Source organism: Ovis aries, chromosome 1 (assembly GCF_016772045.2).
Source record: "Ovis aries strain OAR_USU_Benz2616 breed Rambouillet chromosome 1, ARS-UI_Ramb_v3.0, whole genome shotgun sequence".
NCBI classification, from domain to species: domain Eukaryota; kingdom Metazoa; phylum Chordata; class Mammalia; order Artiodactyla; family Bovidae; genus Ovis; species Ovis aries.
This window is the reverse complement of record NC_056054.1, coordinates 113,820,258-113,846,243: the sequence shown is the minus strand read 5'-3', so window position 1 is coordinate 113,846,243 and position 25,986 is coordinate 113,820,258. Positions and strand designations below refer to the sequence as shown.

Here is a 25,986-nt window from a genome sequence, read left to right as displayed (position 1 = left end):
TCCACCATGCAAACTCTAGGGATGTTCTTAACTTATCTCTTACCTGGAACATCCTGACATGTCTGGATGATGGCCACCTCAAGTGAGGCAGGAAGAAGGGAGTAACTTCTGCGGGATCCCCATCACCCAGCGGTGAGTCAGAGCCTCTGTCCTGCATGTCCACACTTGACTTCCCTCTGTTTCCCAAAGGTCAGGCTGAGGCCCTTTCTCCCACCACAGGTTTGTACTATCTGAGAGACAACTCCTTCTGCACTGGAAGTTGAGGAGCAGCAGGCACTGGTCTTAAGCAAGAAGCCTCCATCTTTCTCAGTTCTCAAATATATAAAAAAGTGTGAGTTAGAGGGCACAGTCCCTAGCCAATCCAGACCAAGTGCCCCACAGCCTTCCCATTTCCTTTGACAATCAAGCTGTGCTCTGATAAGGAGGCTGAGCCAGGAAGCTCAATCCTCGGGTGAAAATGGAGAAGAGTCTACTCTACTCAAAAGAGTTCTCCCCCCAGGCCTTAGATCCACTGTTGCTTATTCTCTTCAAGAGAATAAGAGCAGACTGCCTGCCTGTGGTTAATCTTTTACAGCAATGCTCATTCCCAGTTTACCGAACATTAGAGACACTATGACCTGCCTACCAAGGACAGCCAGGGTCCATTACACACAGCCTTGCCCCTTTCCCTTCTTCTGACCCTCAGAAATTTTGCTCTCTTAGGTATCTTTACAAGCGACAGAAAAGGGCAAATTTGGGGAAGTCTAGAAATAAAATATGGTAAGTCTAAATGATATGTAGAGATTATGTATTTAATTTCATTACTTCCTTATTTTACATAAATTAACCCAGATAAATCATAGTGCATAAGTACCTGCAAAGGCTGAGTTAGTCTTTTCCCAACTGTATCATTATCAGAGTAGAGACCCAGTTTCCCTCTTAAAATCAGATGTGTGCTCAATCGCTCAGTCCTGTCTGACTCTTCGTGACCCCATGAACAACAGCCCGCCAGACGCCTCTGTCCATGGAATTTTCCAGCCAAGAATACTGGAGTAGGTTGCCATACAGAAAGTGCCAAATTTACTACTACATCTGTTGCTCTAAAATCTCAGGTTCTCCTAAGGAGGACATGTTACTAATTCCTCCAAATCTGTAAGTCACAGACACATCCCTTAACTAACTCTTAAGATGATATTAAAAATAGGAGGGTCCTCAAACAAGTGTCCTTGAGTCTGAGGGATAAACCAGAGAAGGGACAGGATTTCTAAACGTGTCTTTGGAAGGAAACACACCAATATAAGTAAGAGGATGTAGCTGGTGGGAAATGACTTTTCAGAGGACCTGCCTTTCTCATGCATCAGGCTGACAATAGATGATGAGATTCACTCAGGACTGAGCATCTGCAGAAACTGGACCCTGGTTCAAATCCCTATTCTCTCACCTTCATCAGGGACCATCATCTGACATACACTCAGCCAACTATTGGCTGAGTTGGCAGTCTCAGCCAACTATTTACAAGCCCACAATGGTTGTAAGGAAGTAGCTGGTCTTAATGTTTAATACTCATATTAATATTTAATATTCCGTGTCTCATTTTCACATTTTAGTACATTTACCATGATAAGCAATTGGCCCTCGCCTCTATCATCTGATTCCCTGGAAAAAGTGGAAAATGCAGACTTACAGTTCACTGGTCCTGATTTCCCTATGTTAGAAATGACTCCCCACCTCCCATTTCCTTCCTAGCCTCCCTTCCTCACATTTGCACTACAAAACACCTCTGTAAACTTCAACTGAAAAAGTGAATCACCGATGTTTATACTCTCTCCTTTGCCTCGTAGAGAAATAAATATACGGCTAACATACATGAGAGCCCCTCCCACAGTGCTTGGCATATACCAAGTGCTCAAGAAATGTTTTATTCTGAATATGGAATTCATTGCACCACAGGGGAAATAAGACAGAAAACAAACAGAAGTTCAGAAAAGGCTGGGCTTACTTTATCAATAACAGAAACATGAAGACATAAAGGGAATTGACTCTTAATGTAGGTAAGTTAGCATCAAAAGGGCTAAAGTCATCATCTCTCTGTCCCCATAGCAACAGAGAAGAACTGGGCCAAATCATCTTTGGTCTGAGCTGGAGAGATGGTTTCTGCTGCAAGGAAATTGTTGAGTAAGAGTTCTGGATTGGCACATTCAGGGCTGAATAACGTTCTGATTTATCTTTTACTCCTCTGTAATGTGAAGGCTGTATTTCCATTCACAGTAAAAGGACACAGTCTTGCCTAGAGAATCCCAGGGATGGGGGAGCCTGGTGGGCTGCCATCTATGGGGTCACACAGAGTTGGACATGACTGAAGCGACTTAGTAGTAGCATGTTTCATGAAGAGCTCTCTGCATTTGAATACACAATGAAGCTACCCTATCTGCTTCACAGAATGATTATATATATGTAAGAGACTGCCCCTGCCCACTCACCACTCCAGCAGTTAGAAGGGGCTGGATGACTACTCCCATTTCTCTCACAACTGCTAGGTGAGTTCAGATGTCTCTTGACCTTTTAGGCTCCTCTTCCTTCACCAGTGAAAAGTCTACTTTCAGAAGATTCTATATAAGGACCTTGCTGGGGGAACATTACTTGCAGGTGGCTCGGAGGCCCAGCCCACACCTGGCAGGAGCTCCCATCACTGATACCATCTGCTCTCCCATGGCCACGCTGGTGCCTGTCTGCCAGGCCTACCCCACGTGGTGACGGGACCTTCTAGCCTTCTAAGCCAGAACACTAGTTCTGCCTGCACCTTGTAATGCAGGAATCACACATGCTGTGATGTACAGTTTATAAACCAGGTCTAACTCAAGAAGGAAAAGGTTTAAGAAAAACCCCTTCCAACGGCCCGCACAGGTCACCAGGAAGCAAGTGCTCACACTTCATGACCTTTGGAAAGCACACTGGGGTTTTAGAGACATGAAGGTAGCCAGGGATGAAGCAGAACAAATAACCAGCATGTTTGGAAGGCAGCCTATTTCAGCTCTAGGATATGACCATTTTCTGGAATTTGCTAGGTTAAAAAAAAAAAAAAAAGCATCATTATACTGTATTATTTCTGTACAAATCCAGTTCACTGTTACATAAGCCACTGAAAGTACTTGGCCACATGGATCAAATCTTCCCGTCCAAAAGCCAGTTTTGTGTTAGCAACTCTAAAGTATCTGTGGACTTTCAGTTGTCAAGATTAGAACGGATATGGCTGCTTTGATGTTTTCAAAGTTAAGAGGGCATATCTAACCTCAGAGTGCTTCTAGGCTGCAGATAGTGCACTGAAGCCCACAAGGGGTGCCAATTACAGGCAATTTCATAAGAAGAGGACTGGGTAAGAAGCTGTCTTAGAACTTTACAGCACTTGCCCAAGTGGCACCCAGAAATGTTTCTTTAAATCATCTATTTAATCATATTGACAAAACCCTCTTTCTCCTCCCTCCAACCTCAATCCAACACAGAAGTCAAGATGCAAGAAATAGCTAGTCTCTTCTGTATGTTTAATGTGGGTACCAACTGTATTGGTAGTCGGCATTAATATCTGATGAACTGCAGCAAAAATCATGAAAATATCAACAACACTATATTCTCAGTGAGAGTGGGCTATCTACTCAAAAGCAGACAAGAGCCTGCAATGGTACCTTTAGAAAGACAGAAGTCAGAAGGTTGATTTCTGCATTTTACTGGCCCATAGGAAAATAACAGTCAATCATGATTTTATTTTCTGTTTTCATTTTAAGCCATCTTGTTTTTGGTTGGTCCTTGTAAATCTGGAGAATCTTTTGAGTGCTGCATATATGTAAAGAATGGTAATTACTGTTAGTCTTATTCTACAGCTGATTTAATAAATAACTGTGGCAGCGTTCTGAATTTCACTGTTCTGGAAAAAGTGCTCTCTACTTCACAATTCATGGCAATACGTAAAGGAGTCATCAGATAAGTAAGGAAAGTGACTAGTGTGTACTAAGTCACTTCAGTCGTGTTCGACTCTGTGCGACCCTATGGACTATGGCCTGCCAGGTTCCTCCATTCTCTGTTCAGGCAACAATACTGGAGTGGGTTGCCATTTCCTTCTCCAGGGGACCTTCCCGACCCAGGGATCAAACTTATGTCTCCTGCATTGGCAGGCAGGTTCTTTACCAATAGCGCCACCTGGGAAACCCAAAGTGACTAGAAGAAGCTCAAAATGCAAGGGGTATACGATGATGATGATGGGGAAAGAAAAGAGGACTGGGGGCCCACTTCCTCCAAGTAAGCACCTTTCTTAGTCCACCAGCTCTCTACCCCAGCGTACATCCCCTCCCCTGCCACTCTGTCTCTCCTGAGAGCTGGAGATTTATCTGCCAAGCGCGTCTGAATTCTAAGAAACTTCAGCCCAGTAAGTCAGTCTAGAATAACTCACAGGTTTATCATTCTTTTCATTTATCACGGCAAGAAAGTACAGTGCCCTTCTCTTGACCTTAACACCACAGAATCTCAGCAAAAATAGAACCGAAGTTCATGTTTCTTTAATGTGTTTTTTGAACCTTAGCAAAAGATTTAAGCTTAAATTTTTCAAGTGATTTCAATCTATAGAGTCTGCAATGCTGAAGCAAGAAAATATATCTGAAACTGTATGTAGAGGAAGACCCAACAAACTAAGGCTCTGAACTGAAAAATGGGTTAGGTTTCTGTCTAACAGGTTATTTAATGGTCCTGATCATATAATTTGATCAAGGCAATGCCTTGGACACCAGAATACTGCTACTATGGAGAAAGCTTAGTTTCAAAGTAGGTTTACACTTTAAACATTGACAGGAGATAGTAGACCTTAGAATTGCCAATGGACTTCTGGCTTTTTCCTCATACTCTGTTAGTCCATGAACCACAGCAGCATAGAGAAAAGAAGGCCGAGTTACAACCTCAGTACTATCAGTAACCACCTAGATGACCACATGTGAGTGAATTTACTTTTCTAGGTACTGATTTCCTCTCCATAAACAAAGAGTTTTGGACTACATGAATTCTGAGACTTACGATTTCTGTATTTTGACTTCTCAACTCAACCTCACACTAACATTTAGAATATAAAAAAGAGCCTCCTTCCCTAAATGTAGGACCTATCTCTTCTCCCTAACTTGAACCTGGCCAGGAAAGCACTCATTCTTTAGCACATGACTGACATCACTGTGCAAAATCCATGCCAAGCCCTTAAGGACGGCTAACCTTCTGTGCTGTGGCCCCTGACCCGATGGTGGCAGTATTACAGGAGGAGATGATTTCTCCTAACCCAAACCTACTGAGCCGTGATTGCAGGCAGAACGGTTTCAAGGAGCTACCTGTGAAGATGATGGGGAGACTCCTGTGGCTCTTGTTAATCACCAGCACTTCACACACTGATGCACTAAGTACAGTCACACCTAGTCAGGGCAGACAGCCACATCCACCTGCGGCTGGGAGCGTGTGACAGGAGGGGGACCTCCACTACACGGGAGGGATCAAGAGACACACAGAGGCTTCGCAGGAGGCAAAAGGCCTTGCAAATGAATACTGTCATTATATCCCCAAAGGAGGGAAATGGGAAAGCCGTGTTGCTAGGAAGTGTCACTAACACTCCGGGCGAGGAGAAGACCCTCTTCCAACCCTTTGCTTCTGGCGCTGGGCTGAACAGTGCTGGGATCTCCCCATTACAATCCTGGTGATCCCTCCTAGTCACATGGAATTTGTTTCCTGAAGGTCACCTCACTCTACACCCACAGATCAGCATTCCTGGGATGCCTTTCATCTTATTTGGTAGCTGGAGAAACTCAGACGCAGAGAGGCTCACATATATTTTATGAATTTTATGTAACAGAGTCAAGCGGCCAAAGCTTAGACTAGGAAGCAGGAAGCTAGGTTCTTATCTCAGGGGCATTGCTGACTCACTGTGTGATCAGTGGTATTTACTTTCCTGGGCCCTCTCTTTCTCCCACTATAAAATGGAGTCAGGATTACCCATACAAAGATATTAAGAGAAAAAAAGGAAAATCTGTGTCAAAGTGACTTGGACCATTCAGAGTTAAGGAGCTCTTCATACCCCAGTAACAAGTACAGTAAAATTCATTTATGAGTAGACCTTGGAGAAATAGGTTATTCCTCAGTCATGCAATTTCCTGATGAAGATAATAAAATGCGGTGGTGAAGGAGGTAAGCTCCAGTGTCAGAGTTTCTAGGTATAGTTCTAACTCCACCACATTTTTTGCAGGGGGAGCCGGTGGTGTGCTATATGTGGGATCTTAGTCCCCCAATCAGGGATCAAACCTGAGCCCCGTGCAGCTGGAATTCAGAGTTCCAACCACTGAACCACGAGGGAAGCCTCTGCACCACTTATGATGAGTTACATCCCTTAAGCTTCTATTTTCTCATCCATAAAACTAAGCATATCATAGGACCTACAGCTTACAGGGCTGCTGAAGGAACAAAGTAAGATAATTTAAATGAAGAGTCTAGAACAGTCAGGAGCACATAGCAAGTAACCCAAACTGACTGGATATTATTTGACTTAATAATATAAGGATGGATAATATAGAGTAATAGATGAATGGCTGATAGTATATTATCTTCCTACGATATTCTGCTACCTTACTTTTGACGAAGGCCCAACTGAAAAAAATCAGCTTAAGATTAAAGTTCCAAAGACGAGAACCACATTGGCTACGTGGGTAATTAAAGGAAGATCCATAGGCACAGAATAACCATGGTGCTGGCAGCCAGGTGCAGGGAGGTCATCTGCCAGGCAATCTGAGAATCCTACCCATGTTGCTAACTATGGGAGAGACAATCACGTTTCCCATGGTGAACTATAAGGTAAGGCTCACCCACATGAGAAGCCTGTCATGGGAAATGCCATGAGGACACACTGGGGACATGACATGATGTGAAGAGCAATAACCAAGCATTAACATAGCAAGGAGCTCATAGAAGGTTTCTCTACACTATGATCAACATAAAGGCCCTGGAGAACACCCAGGTCCACTGGTTTCCAGTCAAGAGACCTCCCCGTGTGCTCAGTTGCTTTAGTCACGTCTGACTCTTTGCAATCCCATGGACTGTAGTCTGTCACGCTCCTCTGTCCATGGAACTTTCCAGGCAAGAACACTGGAGTGGGTTCCTCTCCAAGGGATCTGCCCAATGCAGGGATTGAACCCACGTCTCCTGTCACTTCTGCATTGCAGGAGTTCATTCTTTACTGCTGAGCTACAGTCAAGAGACCTCCCGACTGACCCACAACAACCAGAAACAACCCTACTAGACAGACTTACTCAGGGTATTTAGTACTTTCCCCCTCACCTCTTAAGTATTCCTACCATTCGCCAATTAAAACTCCTTCCCAAGCTAACTATTATCTCTCCAAATCACAAATGCTTTATAAGAAAGGAAATTACCAGATCTGGAGACTAACCAGGGTAAGCTTGCAAAACCTTGCAGACGTGGTCCCACTCCTCCCCAACTCTGTTTCCTTTGCGGAACAATTAATTCACTTTTCTTTCCTGGCGTGGAAACCAGCCCTTCCACCTATAGTTCAGCAGCAATGGGGCTCACAGCCCAGGCTGTCTATAAACAATTCCTTCAGCCATGTGGCTACAGGCCAACAAAGGGCCTGAGAACCAGCTCAGAAGAGTTAAGAGTCTCAGTAGGTGAGGGCAAAAGGGACAGAGAAAATACAAGAGCCAGAGGTAAGCATTAGCTCTGAGACATGGACAAAACTGGTGTTGAGGGGGGCCCGATGACTGCTCCTTTCTCCCTGGGTAATAAGAACTTCATTCTGTGCTTCTCTTCAAGATCAAAGTTCCAGTGGGCATTGTTCTTAGACTCAGGTTTTGGCAGAAGGGCTGGACGATCCCACTGTGTTTGCGCTGCTGTACCAGATCAGATGGCAAAGCAAACATAACGATCTCCTTTACCTAGAGTTCCTGCTCAAAATCCTTTCATTCTACATGTCTCCCTGAGTCTAGCCAGTCAGTGCTTATTCATGGGACCTTGGGCAAGTCATTTAATCTTTCAATTTACTTATCCCATGGAGATTACCATCTTAACTTCTTCACGTGGATTTTTTGTAAGATTAAACATTAAAGCACTCTGTAAATTAAAATATGGTATTTGTAACTTTAATAAAGTCCCAGATTCACACAGTCCGGTCTCTGGACAAAACTTAATATAGAGTGGAGCACTCAAAATGAATGACAGGGAATCCTAGTCTTTGTTCCTGTTGAGGAGCCCTGCAGACGGTCCAGTTTCTAAGTCTCAGGAACACTGTGCATTTCCCTTCCTTCCTTCCGAGCTCCACTACACCTCAAAACCACACAAGTGCTTTTCCCTCTCCCAACCCCTCAATTCTCATCTCCAGTCCCTCTGGCTTTCTTTCTGTCCTTCTCCTTCTGTTAGGGGAAGCACACTGATTGAAACGGCCCACCCTGGCCAGGCACCATAGTAACCATTTGCATGAGTTGTTTTACGACAGGAGGTTCTGCTAAGGAACACGGAACTAATAAGCCTCCACCAACCAGAAGAGTTCAGGAAAGGCCAAAAGGAGACACCACATGTCCGACCACCTCCCAGAATCCTTCTCTCTGGCATCCATCTTGGCTGAATAAGGCGTGTACCACCAGGAAGGACTCTGAGTCAGAATGATTGGCTAAGGACAACCCGGAAACTAATCCATCACCATAAAACCCCAGACTGCAAGCCACTGTGGCAGAGCTGTTCTCCTGGGTTCCCTTACTCTACTGCTTTCTGCCCGGGTGTCCTTTCCCAATAAAATCTCTTGCTTTGTCAGCACGTGTGTCTCCTCAGACAATTCATTTCTAAGAGTTAGACAAGAGCCCAGTTTCGGGCCCTGGAAGGGGTCCCCCTTGCTGCCACACTTCCTCCTCTATCAGTTCTTTCATATCCTACTTTCATTTTTCCCCCCTCTCAACTGTACTATCACCTAAAAGTGAAATCTGGTAACCTGCCCTTTTTTCCTTCTACTTTTCCAGTTCTGGCTCGTTCCCTTCAATTCCATGATTTGCATTGAAAAGCCTGAGAATAGGTGGGTAAGGGCACACATCTCCTTAGAGGAAGAGGCTGAATCAGCAAAGTATAATTCTCTTTGTGAAGCCAGGGTGGGAGATGGGACATACATAATATTACAGTAAATCTTGACCCTGTCATGTTTTATTCTTATTATCCCCACTTGGCACAGTACCCACCAATCTATTTGTCTTAGGACATAAGATGCATTAAGATGTCACATGGCATCGAAGAAGGGACAAGCAGGAGAGAATTCAGAAGTAGTCCTCATAGAAAGTCAGGGTCACTGGTTTGTGTCTAGAGTGGTAAGAATCTTACCATTCCACCTTTACCTGTCAGGGACCTTACAGACACAAATATTACTTTCCAATTCTCTTCTACAGAAAAGTAATTCCCAGGACATTAACACATATACATGGAAAAAAATATGATTTCATGGCCAATTCAGTTTGAGAAATGCTAGGTTAAAGCTAAAGGGATTTCTCTAACTTAGGACTTTCTAGCACATTTAAATTAAATAGTTTTAATATGTTAAATGTTAACATATTAAATGTTTTGGATGGTAAATGTTTTACAGGGTACATTTTAGGAAATGCTTGTTTTGATGCCCCTCCTTATTTTATAAAGAGGGAAGCTGAGATCGAAGGGGGATACTGACCCTCATAACATAATTCAGGGGTCCAGGAGAGAAGAGGGGTTACAGCTCATGTTTCCTAACCCCAGTTTTGTGCACTAGACTCCTAGAGGCATGATAGAGAGGAACCCTGTCTCTACAGAACTGCAAAGGTTGCATTTACTCAAGCATCAAGGTTACTGTACCAAAATAACCATCCAGGACAACCAACATCACAAAGTCTAACTAGATCCCACCATGTCATATTTGGAGGTCACTGATCAGAATACAGAATTATGATGAAGGGTGACTTCGGTGAGTGGCAGCCTTCTTTCCTACCACACACCATAAGCATCACTCCTGGTGCTGTCTGCCTGCTGTGTTCCAAAGCACTTTTCCAGTGGCTGCGATCTCTCTAGTCGTTTGCATACAACTAAGTACCAAGTTCAAATGAAACTGAAAGAGAATTTCATTATGTACAAGCAATGGCTGATGAGTGAGAGAGGTGCCCTATATCTTGCATTCAAATAGCCACCTCCAAATCTTGCCTCTTCATCAGCAAGGAGGCAGGTCAATGTTGGGAACACTCTGCTTCCATCAGAGGAAGAGATGACCAATGACAGCCCCTTTACCTTCTTCTTGGATTTAAAGACGTTACACCTGAAGATATTGCTGGCACCATCTCGAGCGATATAGCTGAAGATCTTCAAGTCTTGGGAATCATGAGAGACGTAGAAGATCCTATAGGGAGAACAACAGAAAAATGCACTGAAAATGGCTCAGGTTCAAATCTCCAACAAGGAAACCTCTGTATAAGGACCCCCCGCAGACAGAGCTCTAATCAGTGCTTAGAGCAGGCCTCCTTCCGATGAAAACCACAATGCAGGAGGCACTTTCCGCAAGCTGTACAAACACTGACGTTCCTGTGAGTGACCTCCAGAGGCTGGAGGGTGGACATGGGCAGGACGTGGACCCCACGCTAGCACTGGGCAGTACATCTTTCCTGGTAACTTGTAGGTTACAGGAAAAAATCATTTCCATCCTCATCAGAGCAGTAAGTCTGCTTCTAATCCAGGGAAATGTGGGGAGGTTTCCTAATACCTCCAAATGAGAAGACTTAGGGAACCAGCAATGCCAACCACCTATGGAGAGACTAAGACACTGTTTCATTATCTAGGTCCCTTGGTGACAGCTAATCCACTTTCCATCCCTCTCCATCAGGCCGAGGCGTCCATGTATTCACTCCATTAGTCAGCCAATCCCCCAGAGTGCACACTGGGGGTCAGGCACTGTCCCAGCCGCCAGAGGTACAAGTAACAGGACAGAAAAAAGCCCCCGAATTCAGGGAGCTCATAGGCAGGAGATATCAACAAACAAATAGAAAATGAGTGCCATGAAGAAATTATTTGTATGTTATTTAATGTTTGCTTAATCCTTAATGCAAAACCATTCAAATATTTACAAACTCTTTTAACAACTATAAATACGAAGTTTTTATGCAGTCAATTGCATTTTTCCAAATGGTTAAGCATAGACTGTAACCATAAGTCTAACACAGCAAATTTTCTTAAGTCTTTTAAAAATGCACTTACAGTAACACGATTACAAAATCTTTTTGCTTTTATACCCGAATCAGTTTTTAAATATTAATGTCATGGCTCAAAATGTAGCTTTATCTTTTTACTCTTACACAGAAGATTTGTTACATGCAAACTAAAGAATTTCTCAGCTTTACTTCCCCCCTCATATTCTCCTTTTTAAAACTATTTTCTACTTATTTCTTGTCTGTGCTGGGTCTCTGTTGTGGTACACAGGCTCTCTGTTGCTGCACGTGATTTTCTCTAGCTGTGGCGAGTAGCCGAGCCCCCTCTTGCTAAAGGGTGCAATGTCCACTCAAGCCAGAGACCTGGGCAACACCCTCGACTCCTTCTTCCTTTGCTCTCCCCTATCTGTCATCATGACCAGGTTCTCTGCAGTCCATCTCCTGACACATCTCTGGAATGTGTTTTTCTTCAATCTCACAGTACTGCCTTAGTCCACAGGTCCTTATTATTCATCTGGCGTCTTGCAACTCACCTAAGGTCTCTCTGCTTCCTACTTCACCTACTGCCAACCCACTGTCTATCCTGCTAAAAAAAACAGCATTTTAATAACACAGACAACATCCTGGTATTTCCTTTTAAAAACCATTCAAAGGCTTCCTACTGCCCTCAGGATAAAGCCCAAACTCCTCAGCATGGAGTATCTGCATTTCTGCTTTCATCCCTCTCCAGAGGCCTGACCTACATAGCTCTTCAGGACTAGCTGCATACATCTGCCTGCCCCTGCATCCGTGGTGACACCTCTGGCATCCTTGAAGACTTGCTTCAGAGAAGGCTTCCCTGCCCACATTGCCTGCAAATCTGAGCTGCTGACACCCCTGGGCTCACCTTTACCATAGCACGTATCTCACATGATGATGTTTACACTGAAGCTTCTTGAAGGAACCAAAGACCACATCTTGGTACTCTAGTGCCAGCACAGTGACTGGCACAAAAGGTTCCTAACATCTGCTTAGGAGGGGAGGCAGGCATCCTTCCTGTCATTAATCAGCACTCATAATGTACTCTGCTTGGCTATTCATTCCCCCCCCCCTAGAAGACAGGTCCTGTTAGTTCAGATGCATCACATCTAAAGCTCCTCTGATTTCTGAGTTTTTCATTTATTATTACATAACACCCCAATGGAAATGGCAACCTGCTCTAGTATTCCTGCCTGGAGAATCCCATGGACAGGGGAGCTTGGCAGGCTGCAGTTCACAGGGTTGTACTGAGTCGGAGATGGCTGAGCACATGTAGAAGAACCTAAGGACTGAGAACCAGAATTAAAATGGACGGAGCAGACGTGAAGGCAGATGCACGCGCCAGCAAGACTCAGAGACCTGGAAGGCGCTCAGGGGGGCAGCAAGCTAGGATGCCCTTCACCTTTGTAGACAAAGCACGTTTTCGGCAAACACGATGACAGCCTGGGCATGAATGAAGCCAAACTCTTTGAACTGGAGACAGCTCTGTTATATCTGAGATCAGAAACTCAATGTGCAAGTTATTAAAAGCCTGGAACCTCTAGCTAACTAAAAGGCCAAATAGTTAAGAGCTTGGAAAAATATCTACCAATACAATCAAGAAGCAGGCAGTTTTTCCATGTGACCTCATTCACCCACAAATTAATAGATCAACAAATTAAGGGCTCAGGTCCAAATTTCTAAATCTACAAAATATACTCCAAGAACCACAATGGAGTATTACTCAGCCATTAAAAAGAATACATTTGAATCGGTTCTAATGAGGTGGATGAAACTGGAACGGATTATACAGAGTGAAGTAAGCCAGAACGAAAAATACCAATACAGTATACTAATGCATATATATGGAATTTAGAAAGATGGTAATGATAACCCTGTATGCGAAACAGCAAAAGAGACATAAATGTATAGAATGGACTTTCGGACTCTGAGGGAGAGGGAAAGGGTGGGATGATTTGGGAGAACAGCATTGAAACATGTATACTATCATGTAAGAAACGAACTGCCAGTCTATGTTCGATACAGGAAGGTTGGGGCTGGTGCACGGGAAGATCCAGAGAGATGATATGGGGTGGGAGGTGGGAGGGGGGTTCAAGATTGGGAACTCAGGTACACCTGTGGCTGATTCATGTCAATGTATGGCAAAACCAATACAGTAAAGTAAAATAAAGTAAAAGTAAAAATTAAAAAAATAATAAAAGTTATGAACCTTCAAAAAAAAGAACCCTTATTTCTTCATACTTTGGTTTTAAGAACTGTGATTGTGCGAGCATGAGTGTGTATATGTGTATGTGTGTTGTGGTTGGGACATGGTTGTTGCTCACTCATTCAGTCATAGCCAACTCTTTGCAGCCCCATGGACTACAGCACACCAGGCTTCCCTGTCCTTCACCATCGCCCAGAGTTTGCTCAAATTCATTTCCATTGAGTTGGTGATGCCATCCAACAATATCATCCTCTGTCATCCCCTTCTCCTCCTGTGTTCAATCTTTCCCAGCATAAGGGTTCTTTTCCTAATGAGTTGGTGCTTTCCACCAGGTGGCCAAAGTATTGGAGCTTCAGCTTCATCATCAGTTCTTCCAATGAATATTCAGGGTTGATTTCCTTTATGATGGACTGGTTCGATCTCCTTGCAGTGCAGAGATTCTCAACATTCTTCTCCAGCAACACAGTTTGAAGACATCAGTTCTTCGGTGCTCAGCTTTTTTTTTTTGTCCAACTCTCACATCCATACATGACTACTGGAAAAACCACAGCTTTGACAATATGGACCTTTGTTGGCAAAGTAAAATCTCTGCTTTTTAATATGCTATCTAGTTTTACCATAGTTTTTCTTCCAAGGAGCAAAGGTCTTTTGATTTCATGACTGCAATCACCATCTGCAGTGATTTTGCAGCCCAAGAAAATAAAGTCTGTCACTGCTTCCGTTGTTTCCCCATCTATTTGCCATGAAGTGATGGGACAGAATGCCATGATCTTCGTTTTTTGAATGTTGAGTTTTAAGCTAACTTTTTCACACCCCTCTTTCATGAACTTCCTCAAGAGGCTCTTTGATTCCTCTTTGCTTTCCGTCATTTGCCATAAGGATGCTGTCAACTGCATATGTGAGGTTCTTGATATTTCTCCTCGCAATCTTGACTCCAGCTTGTGCAACATCCAGCACAGCATGACCTGACTCGCTGGAAAAGACCCTGATGCTGGGAAAGATTGAAGGTGGGAGGAGAAGGGGACGAAAGAAGACGAGATGGTTGGATGGCATCAGTGATGTGATGGACATAAGTTTCTTGGACACCAGCTCCAAGAGTTGGTGATGGACAGGGAAGCCTGGTGTGCTGCAATGCATGGGGTCACAAAGAGTCAGACGCGACTGAGCGACTGAACTGAACTGAAGATCTTACTGGTTTCCTCGGTAGCTCAGTGGTAAAGAATTTACCTGCAATGCAGGAGACGTGGGTTTGATCTCTAAGTTGGGAAGAATCCCAGGAGAAGGAAATGATAACCTACTCTAATATTCTTGCCTGGGAAATCCCATAGACAGAGGAGCCTGGTGAGCTCCACAGGGTTTCAAAAGAGTCGGATATGATTGAGTGGCTAAACAAAAGCAAAAGATCTTTTTACATTTATTCTGACTTCAAATTTCTTATAATTTCTTGGCATTATTTCAAAATATGCATAGAATTGTCATTTTCACTTAGTAATGAAACTATATGCTTTAAAGCCAAAGCAATAGACTTTTCTGCAGATTATGTTCATAAACTTACCATAAATAACTGAAATATAAACAGTATCTTGGAGGAATTGGATTTGGGGTTTATCATCATGTTGGAATTCAAGTTGCCAAACTGATAAAAACCACAAGACTCACCACCAACCCCAGCCCCCACTTCCTTGACTATTAATCAATAAGTAAATGTGTTTCTCTTAGGAAAATAGAAAAAATGTTGGAATACAGAGTAGAAAGACACCTATGTAATCATCAGATGTGTCCAACCCAGCACCCCTGCCATTCAGCAACTGTCAGTGGTGGGCAATTCACTCTTGTTAGAGTATCCATTCCTCCTTTCTGAGGGCTTCTAATTATTTGGGAATTTTCCCTTATACTGATTAGAAATCTACCAACGGGAATGCAGTAGAGAGAAATGGCTGAAAACACTGTCCTTGGCGTAGGACAGACAAGGATTAAAGCCTCAGACTCTGCTACTTATAGCTGTGAGATCCTGGTCATTATCTTGATTTCCTCATGGCTCTTCACTTGTGAAGTGGGGATAATCACAGTACTGTACCTCATTCATGAGGTTTAAAAAATGAATGTATACAGAAAGATCAGCTTAGAGCAAATATTTAGTAAATGGTAACTGCTGCTAGTACACCTCCGCCCTAGTTCTGTCTTAGAGAACAAAGCTAATCCTTCTTCCAAGTGGTGACCATCTGAACATGTGGAAACCATCACCATACTTCTATTTACTCCTCTCATTTTTCCTCTTGAAGAGTTCCTCAACCAGTCCATTTTCTAGATTACTTATTGCTCTGGTAATAAAGAGCATGGGCTTTGGGTTGAGAGGTTTGGGTTGAAGCCTGAGCTTTGCCACTTCCTAGCTGTTGGCCTTATGCAAACTACTCAGTCGGCATAACTCTTTCATTCCTCATCTGAAATAGGTGAATTAATGATCTCTTCATAGTATTAAGTATTAACTCCCCTCCAACATTTAGCATAATGCCTTAACACATGATGAGTTGTTTGCTTAGTAAATATGATCTCTATCTTCCTTGTTAACCTTTTCTGTATATACACTCCAATTTACCAGTGACTCAAAATACAGTTTACAGAACTAAACGCATATTCCTAAAGGGATGAGAACACCACAGAGTGAATCTGGATACTTTCTATGCCCTAGAACTGAATTTTTAGCAAAGCCTCTCTGATCTTTTTTTTTTTTTCTTTAGTTACAGCATCTCACTGCTTATTCACACTGTGATCACCTCAAACGTCGGAAGCTAATTTGCACAACTGCTCTCAAGGCAGATTTCTTAAGCACATCTGGTAATTGGTTTTGAGGACTGGCTCAGTGATCACTATTTCTTTTTCCAAGCTCTCACAGATCATCTGCTTAATAATCTCTTCTAGAATTTTGCCCAGGGGCAATGACAAATTCACTAATCTGTAATTCCTAGACTCAGATTTTCCTCTTTTCTGACAAGTGAAATGTCTTATTCTTGTAATCTTCTCATATCTCATCTATTTCTCATGACTTTGCAAAGGTGACCAATAATGATTTTGTAATCATATTCTTTAGGAGCCCAGGTCCTAAGTGAGCAAGGCCTGGACACATTTAAAGGAGTGAGGGAGGGACATCTGCCTATTTCGTCATGGTTTTTGAATTTCTTCCATTTTTCAAATCACCTATGTTCTAGCATTTCTGGTTTGAAGATCCAATAGTTCTCTACTTGAGGGGAGAAAAAAAAAAAAGGAGAGACATGGTTAGAACAAAGCAACTTCAGAATTTCTTTGTCATGCGCTATTCTCTTTTCTTTTAAAAATTTTTTTTACTGGAAGATAATTGCTTTACAGAATTTTGTTGTTTTCTGTCAAATCTCAACATGAATCAGCCATAGATATACATATATCATCATCAGCCTTTTCCATGAGCCCAATGCATTCAGACTTTGAATTCCTCTGCACTTATATTTGACCTTAAGCTCTGCTTTCCATACTTCTCAAAGGACATTATATGAAACTGTAGGTAGTCATGTGATTCTTCTTCACAGTCTCACCTTTATGGACCCAGTTAGAATCTTAAGTTCTCATCTCTTATTTCCTGAAGTCATAATCTTATTCTGTCATCATTCCGCCCTCTGAAAGTTACACACTCTAAAATGCCATGGCCATGTACCACCCCCACCCCAGCATTAGCATCCTGCCCCCGTCTCCCCTCATCTCCATGGGGACTGCTGGCTGACCTCTCAACCCACTGGCCACAGAGAATGGAAAGGGTTTTGAGTCACCTGCAACATTTCCTGAGACCACATCCATGCTCCCCTATCTAACACCCACAGACACAGAGCTCCACAGAGAAGTCTCCAAGCTGCCTTCTGCTCAAAACCTGCCAGGTCTTCCCTAGCCAGCTGGGACCTGACACAGCAGAAAGCATGGGACCTCAGAACAGAGGAGCAACACCTGCCTCAGGCCCAGGCAAACTCTTTTCCTTCTCTCAGCCTTCTTCCCTAATCCATAAACTGAGAGCAATAAAAACATCTTTCAGAGTGGCTGTAAACTTCTGGGCTGGACAAATACTGAAAGTGGATGAGATGGTAGATGGACAGACACTCCATAACTCATTGCACAGATACTTTAAAACTGTGGAAATAACCCTGGAGACAGCAAATGCAAGAACAAGAGAAATCATCACTGTTTCCCCAATATCACCACTCTCTGGGGGTTCTCCAATTTGAACGTGGAGCAGAGATTTTTCTTTTAAGGTCCTGGAAGGCAGGGACATCCTTATCCCACAAGGACACATGGAAACGAATCAGGATTAAAAAGATAAGCTGCCAAGTAACTAGTAGATGGTGAAGACTGAACCCAGCGGGGTCTTAAGGTAAACCTCTGGAGGAAGCAGCAGCACGATGTGAAAATGCAGAGCACGGAGACCAGTGAGTGTGGCACAGCCATGAAGCCACAGTCCTGGGAAAACCCAGCATGGCTTCTGTCCAAACAGTCCAGCCTGTGCCATTTCTCTGGGTCCTCCAAAGGAATGTGTTATCTTCAGATGGCCTGGGGAGAATATTAGAAAAGGCAGTGGTCTGGAGGGAGGACCCCAACACTTTACTAATAGAAACAGACCAAAGAAACCTAGGGCAATGAACAACCCCTCCCCCTCCCCCCAGCCCGTGCACGCTGCCTGAATACTGGTGTGTTTTTCTCTCTTCCTACCCAGTCCTGGAGCATCCACGCAGCTTCACACTTCTGTCCCTAGTCATCATTCCTTTCCCTTTGTCTCTTATTTTAATCTAATCTTTAGATAAAATTGCCTTTCATTTTGATCGTTTTTCTTGTTGCTGCTTTGGTCTGATTATCTTTCTCTCCCACTGTATGTCCAGGACCCTTTATCACGTTGGCTTGTTTTCTTTTTTTGGGGCTGGTTTTATCAGAAGTTAATTCAATATTCCTCTTCCTCATCCCTCAATTTAGCCATTCTTGATTTCAGTACTGGGCTCCATTAGACTTACCTTTCTCTGGGCTGCTATTTGTCATATAGGTACGGTGATCAACTCCGGAAATGGTGCCACAGTCCCTCATGGAACTGGTCTCCTTACTTCACAGCTGTCTGAGGGGTAGGGGTACACTGTACAAGATCCACCTGCAGCCATAGCTGTGCCGTACCTCACCGACCTGCCTCACACAGCGTGATCTGGAAAGAAGCTTGGGATTCTCGGGCTAGGAGAGACCTCATGAGACAGGCCCATCTATGCAACTGCAGGTGGAAAAATTCAAGGATCACAGCTGGTTTCTGAGGTTTCTTCAAGGCATAACATTATAAACACGTCTAAATTTTTATGACAACTCTCTAGTGTGCACCTAGAATAAGAAGTAAGCAATCAATTGAATTTTAAAACCTAGTGAGAGCCAGACAAATACACATTTATCTTTTGAAAGTCTAGTTAAGGCACCCTCACGTCCTATCTTAGCATTTAATTTATGTTTTAATTCCACAGCTGTTAGAAGTGCTTTCTTATGCCCCCACAAAATCTCTGCTGGTTTACTTGAATCAACCACAAACCACCATATAGCAATTTCTAAATGCCAAGCACTGTGATAAGTGAATTTCTTCTTGCTTGCTACTTGACAAGCAGGCAAAAAACAGGTTAGTGTCCCTCACAAAACCACCACAATCCTTTCATACACCCCAAGGCTTTAACTTCTCTGCAACACTGGTCATTTCTACAAAATAACTGTCACCTGCTGTTGGCTTTCAAAAACCAAATCTGTTTACACAGGCTGCCCATTCTTTCTCCTCTGCTTCTGTGTTATCTAGGTTTGCACATTTGGCATGTTCATGTTCCCTGGGGTCAGCCAGCCTTCCTACACTTAGGATGCTCAGGCTTCCTGAAGGCTCTTGCTCAGAGACACAGCTTTCCTCCCAGAGCCAGGGAGCAGAGAAAACACCAGCCCACACGAATACAAGGGTGCTGCTTTGATTGGTATGTGCTTGGGGAGCCTTCCTTAGAAAGCTGCATCTTCTTCCTCTTTCCCCATGAACAATTGTCCTCTTGCTTCTAAGACAGTGAATACTGCCCTTCTTTTAAATGGTATGCGGAGAGAAAGGTCAGGCATAAATCTTCCCAATGCAAAATCAATCGTAATCAAAAGTTCACATCCTTCCTGATCCACTCCCCTGTTGTCCTTGAGATGATTTGGTTTCATGGAATAACAGAACTGACAAAACAGAGCTGCAAAGCCTCAGTTGAGTTGCCAGCCCTTCTACTTTCTCAAAGCTCTGAGCTTTAGTTCTCTCAACTGCAAAATGGTATGAGAAGAGTCTCACAGGATTGTTATGCGAATCAAATGAAATGATTTATAGACAATGCTTGGCACACAGTAGGCAATCAAAGAAAAATTTACTAAACTGAAGTAAACAAGAATATTTGCTAATCTCACATGTCTCTCTCGAGTGCCAGGCGCTGCTCAAATCATACTACATGTAAAAACTCATTTGATCCTCACAACCTTATGAGATAGGTACTACTACCAGCCTCCATTCAACTGATGAAGAAACAGGTAGGTTAGTCAACTTTCTCAAGGTCACACAGCTTGTGCACGCATATGGGCTAAGTTGCTTCAGCAACGCTATGGACTGTAGCCTGTCAAGCTCCTCTGTCCATGGACTTTTTCAGGCAAGAATACTGAGTGAGTTGCCATTTTCTCCTCCAAGGAATCTTCCCGACCCAGGGATCGAACCTGCGTCTCTGACATCTCCTGCCTTGGCAGGCAGGTTCTTGACCACTGAGCCCCCAGGGAGGCCCAGAGCTGGGAGGTATCAGTACTAGTTTCTGAGGGCTGCTGTCACAAATGATCACAAAGTGGATGGTTTAAAATAACAGAAATTTAACTTCTCGGCGTTTGGGAAGCCAGAAGACAGACATTACGATGTCGGCAAGGTCAGGTCCTTTGAGAGCCTCTGCTGCAAAGTCCATTCCTTGCTTCTGTCCCAGCCTCTGGGGGTGGCTGGCAGTCCTTGGCATCCCTCGGCTTTTAGTGGGGTCACTTCAATCTGCTGCCTCCACGTCCACAGCTGTCCCCCTGAGCCTCCCCATCATGTTTCTGTCTCCAAATTCCCCTCTTATAGGGACACCAGGGCTTGACTCAGGGCTTGCCGTAATCTACCATGACTTCATCCTGACTTGGTTACATCAGCAAAGTCCTTCTGCCAAATAAAGTCACGTCCATCGATGCCAGGCCTTAGGACTTCCACATATCTTTTTGAGGAGCACAATCTGGCCCGCTGCAGTCTCTGAGACAGAATCTGAACCCTGGCCATCTTAAAGTCCTTCACGTCTGAATCATCTGCTTAGTTTATTAATAACTGTCAAACATCATTTGCTATTAAACTGTTATTACTACTGTTCATCTCTATATCCACCTACAAGTCAGTGCTCTGGTACATTTTATGCTGCCTAGGAACCGTGAATTTCCTTATTCCAGGTATTTTGCCAAGCCCTGGGTGTCTTTATAGATTCTTTATGGAAAACGAATTCATTCTCACATGGGTAAGATTTTCAACGGGCACTTGAGCGAGTGGTGCCTGACTGCTTTGCTGTCCCTGACTGCCCACCTTACATCCGAGTTTCTTCAACTAAACCAACTCAGGAATATGACGAGTGTCCTAAGAACATCTCAGTCTGTCCAAAGGTGGACTGTTCTCCGTCTGTCCAAAGGACCCAGGGACTCACTCCGTGACACGCTCGTGTCTTCGGCTCTAATCTCTCACCCCCAGGCCACTTGCTCAACACATGACAGGAAATGAAGAGAAAGTGTCTCCCTACCTAGGCCTGGCAGCATGGCTGGCTGGGCCTGGCTGGCATCGCCAGGTACTCCCCTCTCCTAGTATTTTTCTTCTGCTGATTGCCCTGATCTGCCTGCCTGATGATGCCAGATGCTACCCCAGAGGAGGTCGAGTCACAGCTCACCTGAAGGCACCTCCTCCCAGGAACTGAGGATAAGAGAACAAGCCAGCGAGTCAGGGCAGGTGTTCACTCCAGGGGTCAACATCCCTAACTCTCACACACGCCCCCAGGAAAACAGCTGAATCACTGTGATTTATCCTCGGACAACCTCCTCTCCATCATAATCTAGTTTCTTTCTTTTAAACTATAAAGGACCATGCTTGGGGCTGGTGCATGGGGATGACCCAGAGAGATGTTATGGGGAGGGAGGTGGGAGGGGGGTTCATGTTTGGGAACACATGTAAGAATTAAAGATTTTAAAATTTTAAAAAAAATAAATTAATTTAAAAAATAAATAAAATAAAATTTAAAAAATAAAATAAATTAAAATAAAATAAAATGTGGAAAAAAAATAAACTATAAAGGACCATGTGTCTTTACTTCTAAGCAACTAACATACCTTAAAAAAAAATGAACTGACTCCTATTTGACTTCATTTCAATTTCCAATCACATTTTAACGGTCTTTTGTTTTTATTTAGTAAGTCTGGGAAACAGGTGAGTTGGGAGGCCTGGGGCAGCGAGGTTTGGTTGGCTTGTTTGCTGTATGCCAGAAGTTCTCTTATTGTCTGTCTTCCTGCCACCCAAAAGCAGACGTTGAGGGATAGTGCCTTTGGGGTGGTTCTGCATAACCTTTATTCTCAGAAGTGCACATCTTGCTCTGTATGTAGCCCCTTTCCTGCCCGATGTCAGACTCTCTTGGGATACAGAGTCGAGCAGTTTCAGAGCCTGTCCTTGAAGAGCTCCGAGTATGCTGATGGGGTGAGACAAGTGAAGACAGCGGAACACAGCGCTGTGGACACGCTCATGGAGGAGGATGCAGCCACCAGCCTGTAGCCAGGAAAGCTACCCACCATGGGGCGGCGGGGAGCGGTGAGGAGCTGCTGCCCAAGCGCCTTCTTAAGGAATACGTGGGGGGTGGCAGGGACAGTGGCATGGGGAACACACCAGTCTAGGTCCTGGCAAGAAACAGGTAATTTGAGTCATCTGCAGAGAGTCTATTAGGGAGGATTTATAAAGATGAAGGCAGAGTGCAGGGAGCCCCCAGAGGATAATACAGCAGCCCTGGGGGCCCTCAGCACCCCAAGGCCAAGAGGGCAGGGCATTGAGAGGTCCCAAGAACCCAGAGAGAAAGAACAGTGTGCCTGGAAGGCAGCAACCCTCCTGATGGTGAAGAAGCCTGCTTATGCAGTCCACACACGCAAGCCTCCCTGGCACCCCACACTGCAGACAGCAGACCTGGAGGAAGGCGCAAAGAGAAGCTACCATCACAGATCAGAGGAGGGAGAAGGGTCTCTGCAAGGGAAACGACGCCGAGAAAAGCATGGTGTGCCCGGGCACAGGGATACAGACGTGCTGGAGGCTGGCAAGAGAGGGGAACACAGGGTCAGGCCAGGGTCCGCTGTGGAGCCCCTGCACCTCTGGGGTTCAGGGCACTGAGGGAGGTCTGAGCAGGGGATGATGTAGCTGGTGGCGTGCAGGGTAGACTGAGGAGCACAGGAGCAGAAGGGAGGCCAATGAAGAGATGACTGCAACATGGAATGTCTGGGGGAAGAGGAAGAATCTGCCCCCGGGCCTGCCAATCAGAAGTACTGGCCTCAAACCCCTGCTCTGCTGCTTACAACTGTGAGACAATGAGTGAGTCTTTCAATTCTCAGGTTTTAGTTTTGTCATCCACAAACACTGGGGCTGTCATGGAATTGGCGTTTGGGTAAGTCAGGGGCCAAGCACAGGGGAGAGGGACGGGTATACCCTGCAGTTACGCAGTGCACAGAGTGTGCAGCCAGCCTGGTCAACCTGAATCCAGGCAAGAAAAGCTGCAGGCCTGACTGAGGCAGTGGCAGTGCTTCTTTCTCTGGATGTGAGAAAAACAAGGTGGGGAGAGAAGATTCTGAGTTATGTAACTTGGGTGACCTGATGGGTGGATTAAACACTAACTGGGCCGAGGGGCTCAGAACAAGGAAAAAGTTGAGGGTACAGGGAAGGAAGAAGAGGAGCATGGCTCGAAGCATGTCAACTCTGAGGAGCCACCGAAGAACTCAGACGAACTTGCCTACGAGACAACTGGAAACAAGGGATCAAGGAGAAAGGCAAGACTTAGGAGTCTCCGGGACTCAGAGGGTGGCTAAAGCCATGGAAAATACGAGATCCCCAGAGAAGCCAGAAGAATAAGAGCAAACATCATTGAGAGAATCCTACTCAACAGTATCTATTTAAATGGAGGGCAGAACAGGTAGAATCAGAAAAAGAAAACAGAGCAGGAAAAGGCCAGGAAAGCAGAAGAGGAACAAAAGAAAACCACCGTGGAAGCTGGGGGAGGAGACAGGCTCCAGGAGGGAAAGGTCCAAGGCACTGGGTGCTCTAGAGAGGAGGACAGAAAGGAGCCAGAAACTTATAACAGCAACTAAGACATCCCTGGTGGCCTCAGCAAGGGCAGTGTTTGTAGAGAGCACAGGAAGCCCAATTATAATGAGCTGAAAAATGAGTGGGGTTTGGAAATATATACAGCAAATGCAATGGTTCCCAAGAGCCTGGCAGGGAAAGAGCAAGATAGGAAGGCAGGCTGTGGAAGTATCTTTTTTTTCCGATGGTGAAACCTGAGTCTATTTATAGGCTAAAAAAGGAACAAAACAGAAACAGCCTCCAGATTGAGGGGAAATACAGAGAAAATGATGGCTCAAGAAACAGAGACAGCAGAAGATGGGGTCCAACTTGGGAAAGAGACAGCAGTACCTCCTCTGAGCCAAGAGGGCACCGACTGGGTGCCGCACAGGGTGGTATGGACCCCTGGCTGGGCTCCCTCTCCCCTTCCTGTGTGGCCTTTCTCACGTAGCCAGGCCCTTCCCTGGCAGAGAGTTGAGCCTGACCTGGAAGTAGGAGGAATGAGACTGGCTGAGGCAAGAGATCAGTACAACTGTTTAGTACAGAGTCTTGATTAAAAGCAGAGGCACTTTTACCTGTTCCAGAAAGTGAATGTGTTAGCCACTCAGTAGTGTCTGACTCTTTGCGACCCCATGGACTACAGCCCGCCAGGCTCTTCTGTCCGTGGAATCCTCCAGGCAAGAATACTGGAGTGGGTAGCTATCCTCTTCTTCAGAGGATCTTCTCGATCCAGGGATCGAACCCGGGTCTGCCATATCGCAGGCAGATTCTTTACCATCTGAATGACCTACTCCAGACCTGCATTCTACTGTCCATTAACTTACTTTCCTTTCCCCAGGACATGGGTCAACAGGAAAGCATGTGCAGTCAGAAACATTTTGCTGTAATCTTCTTAGGAGTTACATACGAATTCATCCTGGCTCTGACAGATTGAGGAAGAGTTTCCTGTAAATACATGGAGGGTGAGGAGGGAGACCTAGCTAGGGACGCTAAAGGTTTATGAGCACTTGCAGTTTCACTCATGGAGAAGGCGATGGCACCCCACTCCAGTGCTCTTGCCTGGAAAATCCCAGGGACGGCGGAGCCTGGTGGGCTGCAGTCCACGGGGTCACTAAGAGTTGGGCACAACTGAGCGACTTCACTTTCACTTTCATGCATTGGAGAAGGAAATGGCAACCCACTCCAGTGTCCTTGCCTGGAGAATCCCAGGGACGGCAGAGCCTGGTGGGCTGCCGTCTATGGGGTCGCACAGAGTTGGACACGACTGAAGCGACTTAGTAGTAGTAGCAGCAGCAGCAGCAGCAGCAGCAGCAGTTTCACTCATACATTTAGCTTGTCAATCAAATTCCTCTTTGTCCGCTAAGGCATCTGACCAGCTTAATTGTTTCCTCAGGGCTTTGCCCTTCCCATCAATGAACAAAGGCAGTTGAGAGGGATATGGCTTTTTTAATATAAAAAAATACTTCTTAACACACACAGACATTAAAAACAGATGTGTGCGCATGTGTATTACATGCATGTATATATATATATATATATACACGTACATATGAGCGTGCACACACACACATATAACATATTTTTTCTTTTGTTATCAGTGTTTGGGAGCAGGGATAGGCAGATCCAACCACGGGCTACTCTCTGGATGGCCACTCCAACTTTGGAAGAAAAAGCATCAGCAGCACCTCACCACCTCCAGAAGTCAGTGTCATCCTTAACTACTGATTACATGCTAAGAGGAGACAATGAGGGACAATGAGCCCAAATGCAGATCATGAGCATCAGGGGTTGCCTTTCGCAGGCTCTTCCCCTCCAAAACACCTTCTACTGGGACCATCACCAGAAAACAAGATGAACACATTTACTGTGCATTATGGCTTCATTTCTCAAATCAATCCTCTCCTATCACCCACTCACCCTCCAGTTATGAGACAAACTGGATAAGAGATAAAGTCAAAGGCCAAGATAATCAGAAGAAGACCCCTCAGGCAAAGAGCCAACTGCACAGAAATGAGAGGATGGGCTAGCATCCATGACCAACTTAAGGCGGGGTGTGGGTATATGTTCAAAGGCAGCTTTGTTTTGCGGTTAATCTCACCACATGAAGAGCTGTTGGGCTTTCCAAGAGCAGAGTGAACAGTTCAGTTCAGTCGCTCAGTCGT

The 25,986-nt window shown here is 44.7% G+C and overlaps 1 protein-coding gene across 2 annotated transcripts in view; it reads right to left on the bottom strand.

Moving 5' to 3' along the window:
* Positions 1-25,986, bottom strand: part of C1H1orf226 (chromosome 1 C1orf226 homolog) — a 359,016-nt gene that overhangs the window by 55,354 nt on the left and 277,676 nt on the right. For both annotated transcript variants that reach the window (XM_012185108.5, XM_004002706.6), the window contains exon 5: positions 10,294-10,402. In XM_012185108.5, coding sequence (XP_012040498.1) covers positions 10,294-10,402 — 109 coding nt within the window. The remainder of the gene's footprint in view (positions 1-10,293; positions 10,403-25,986) is intronic.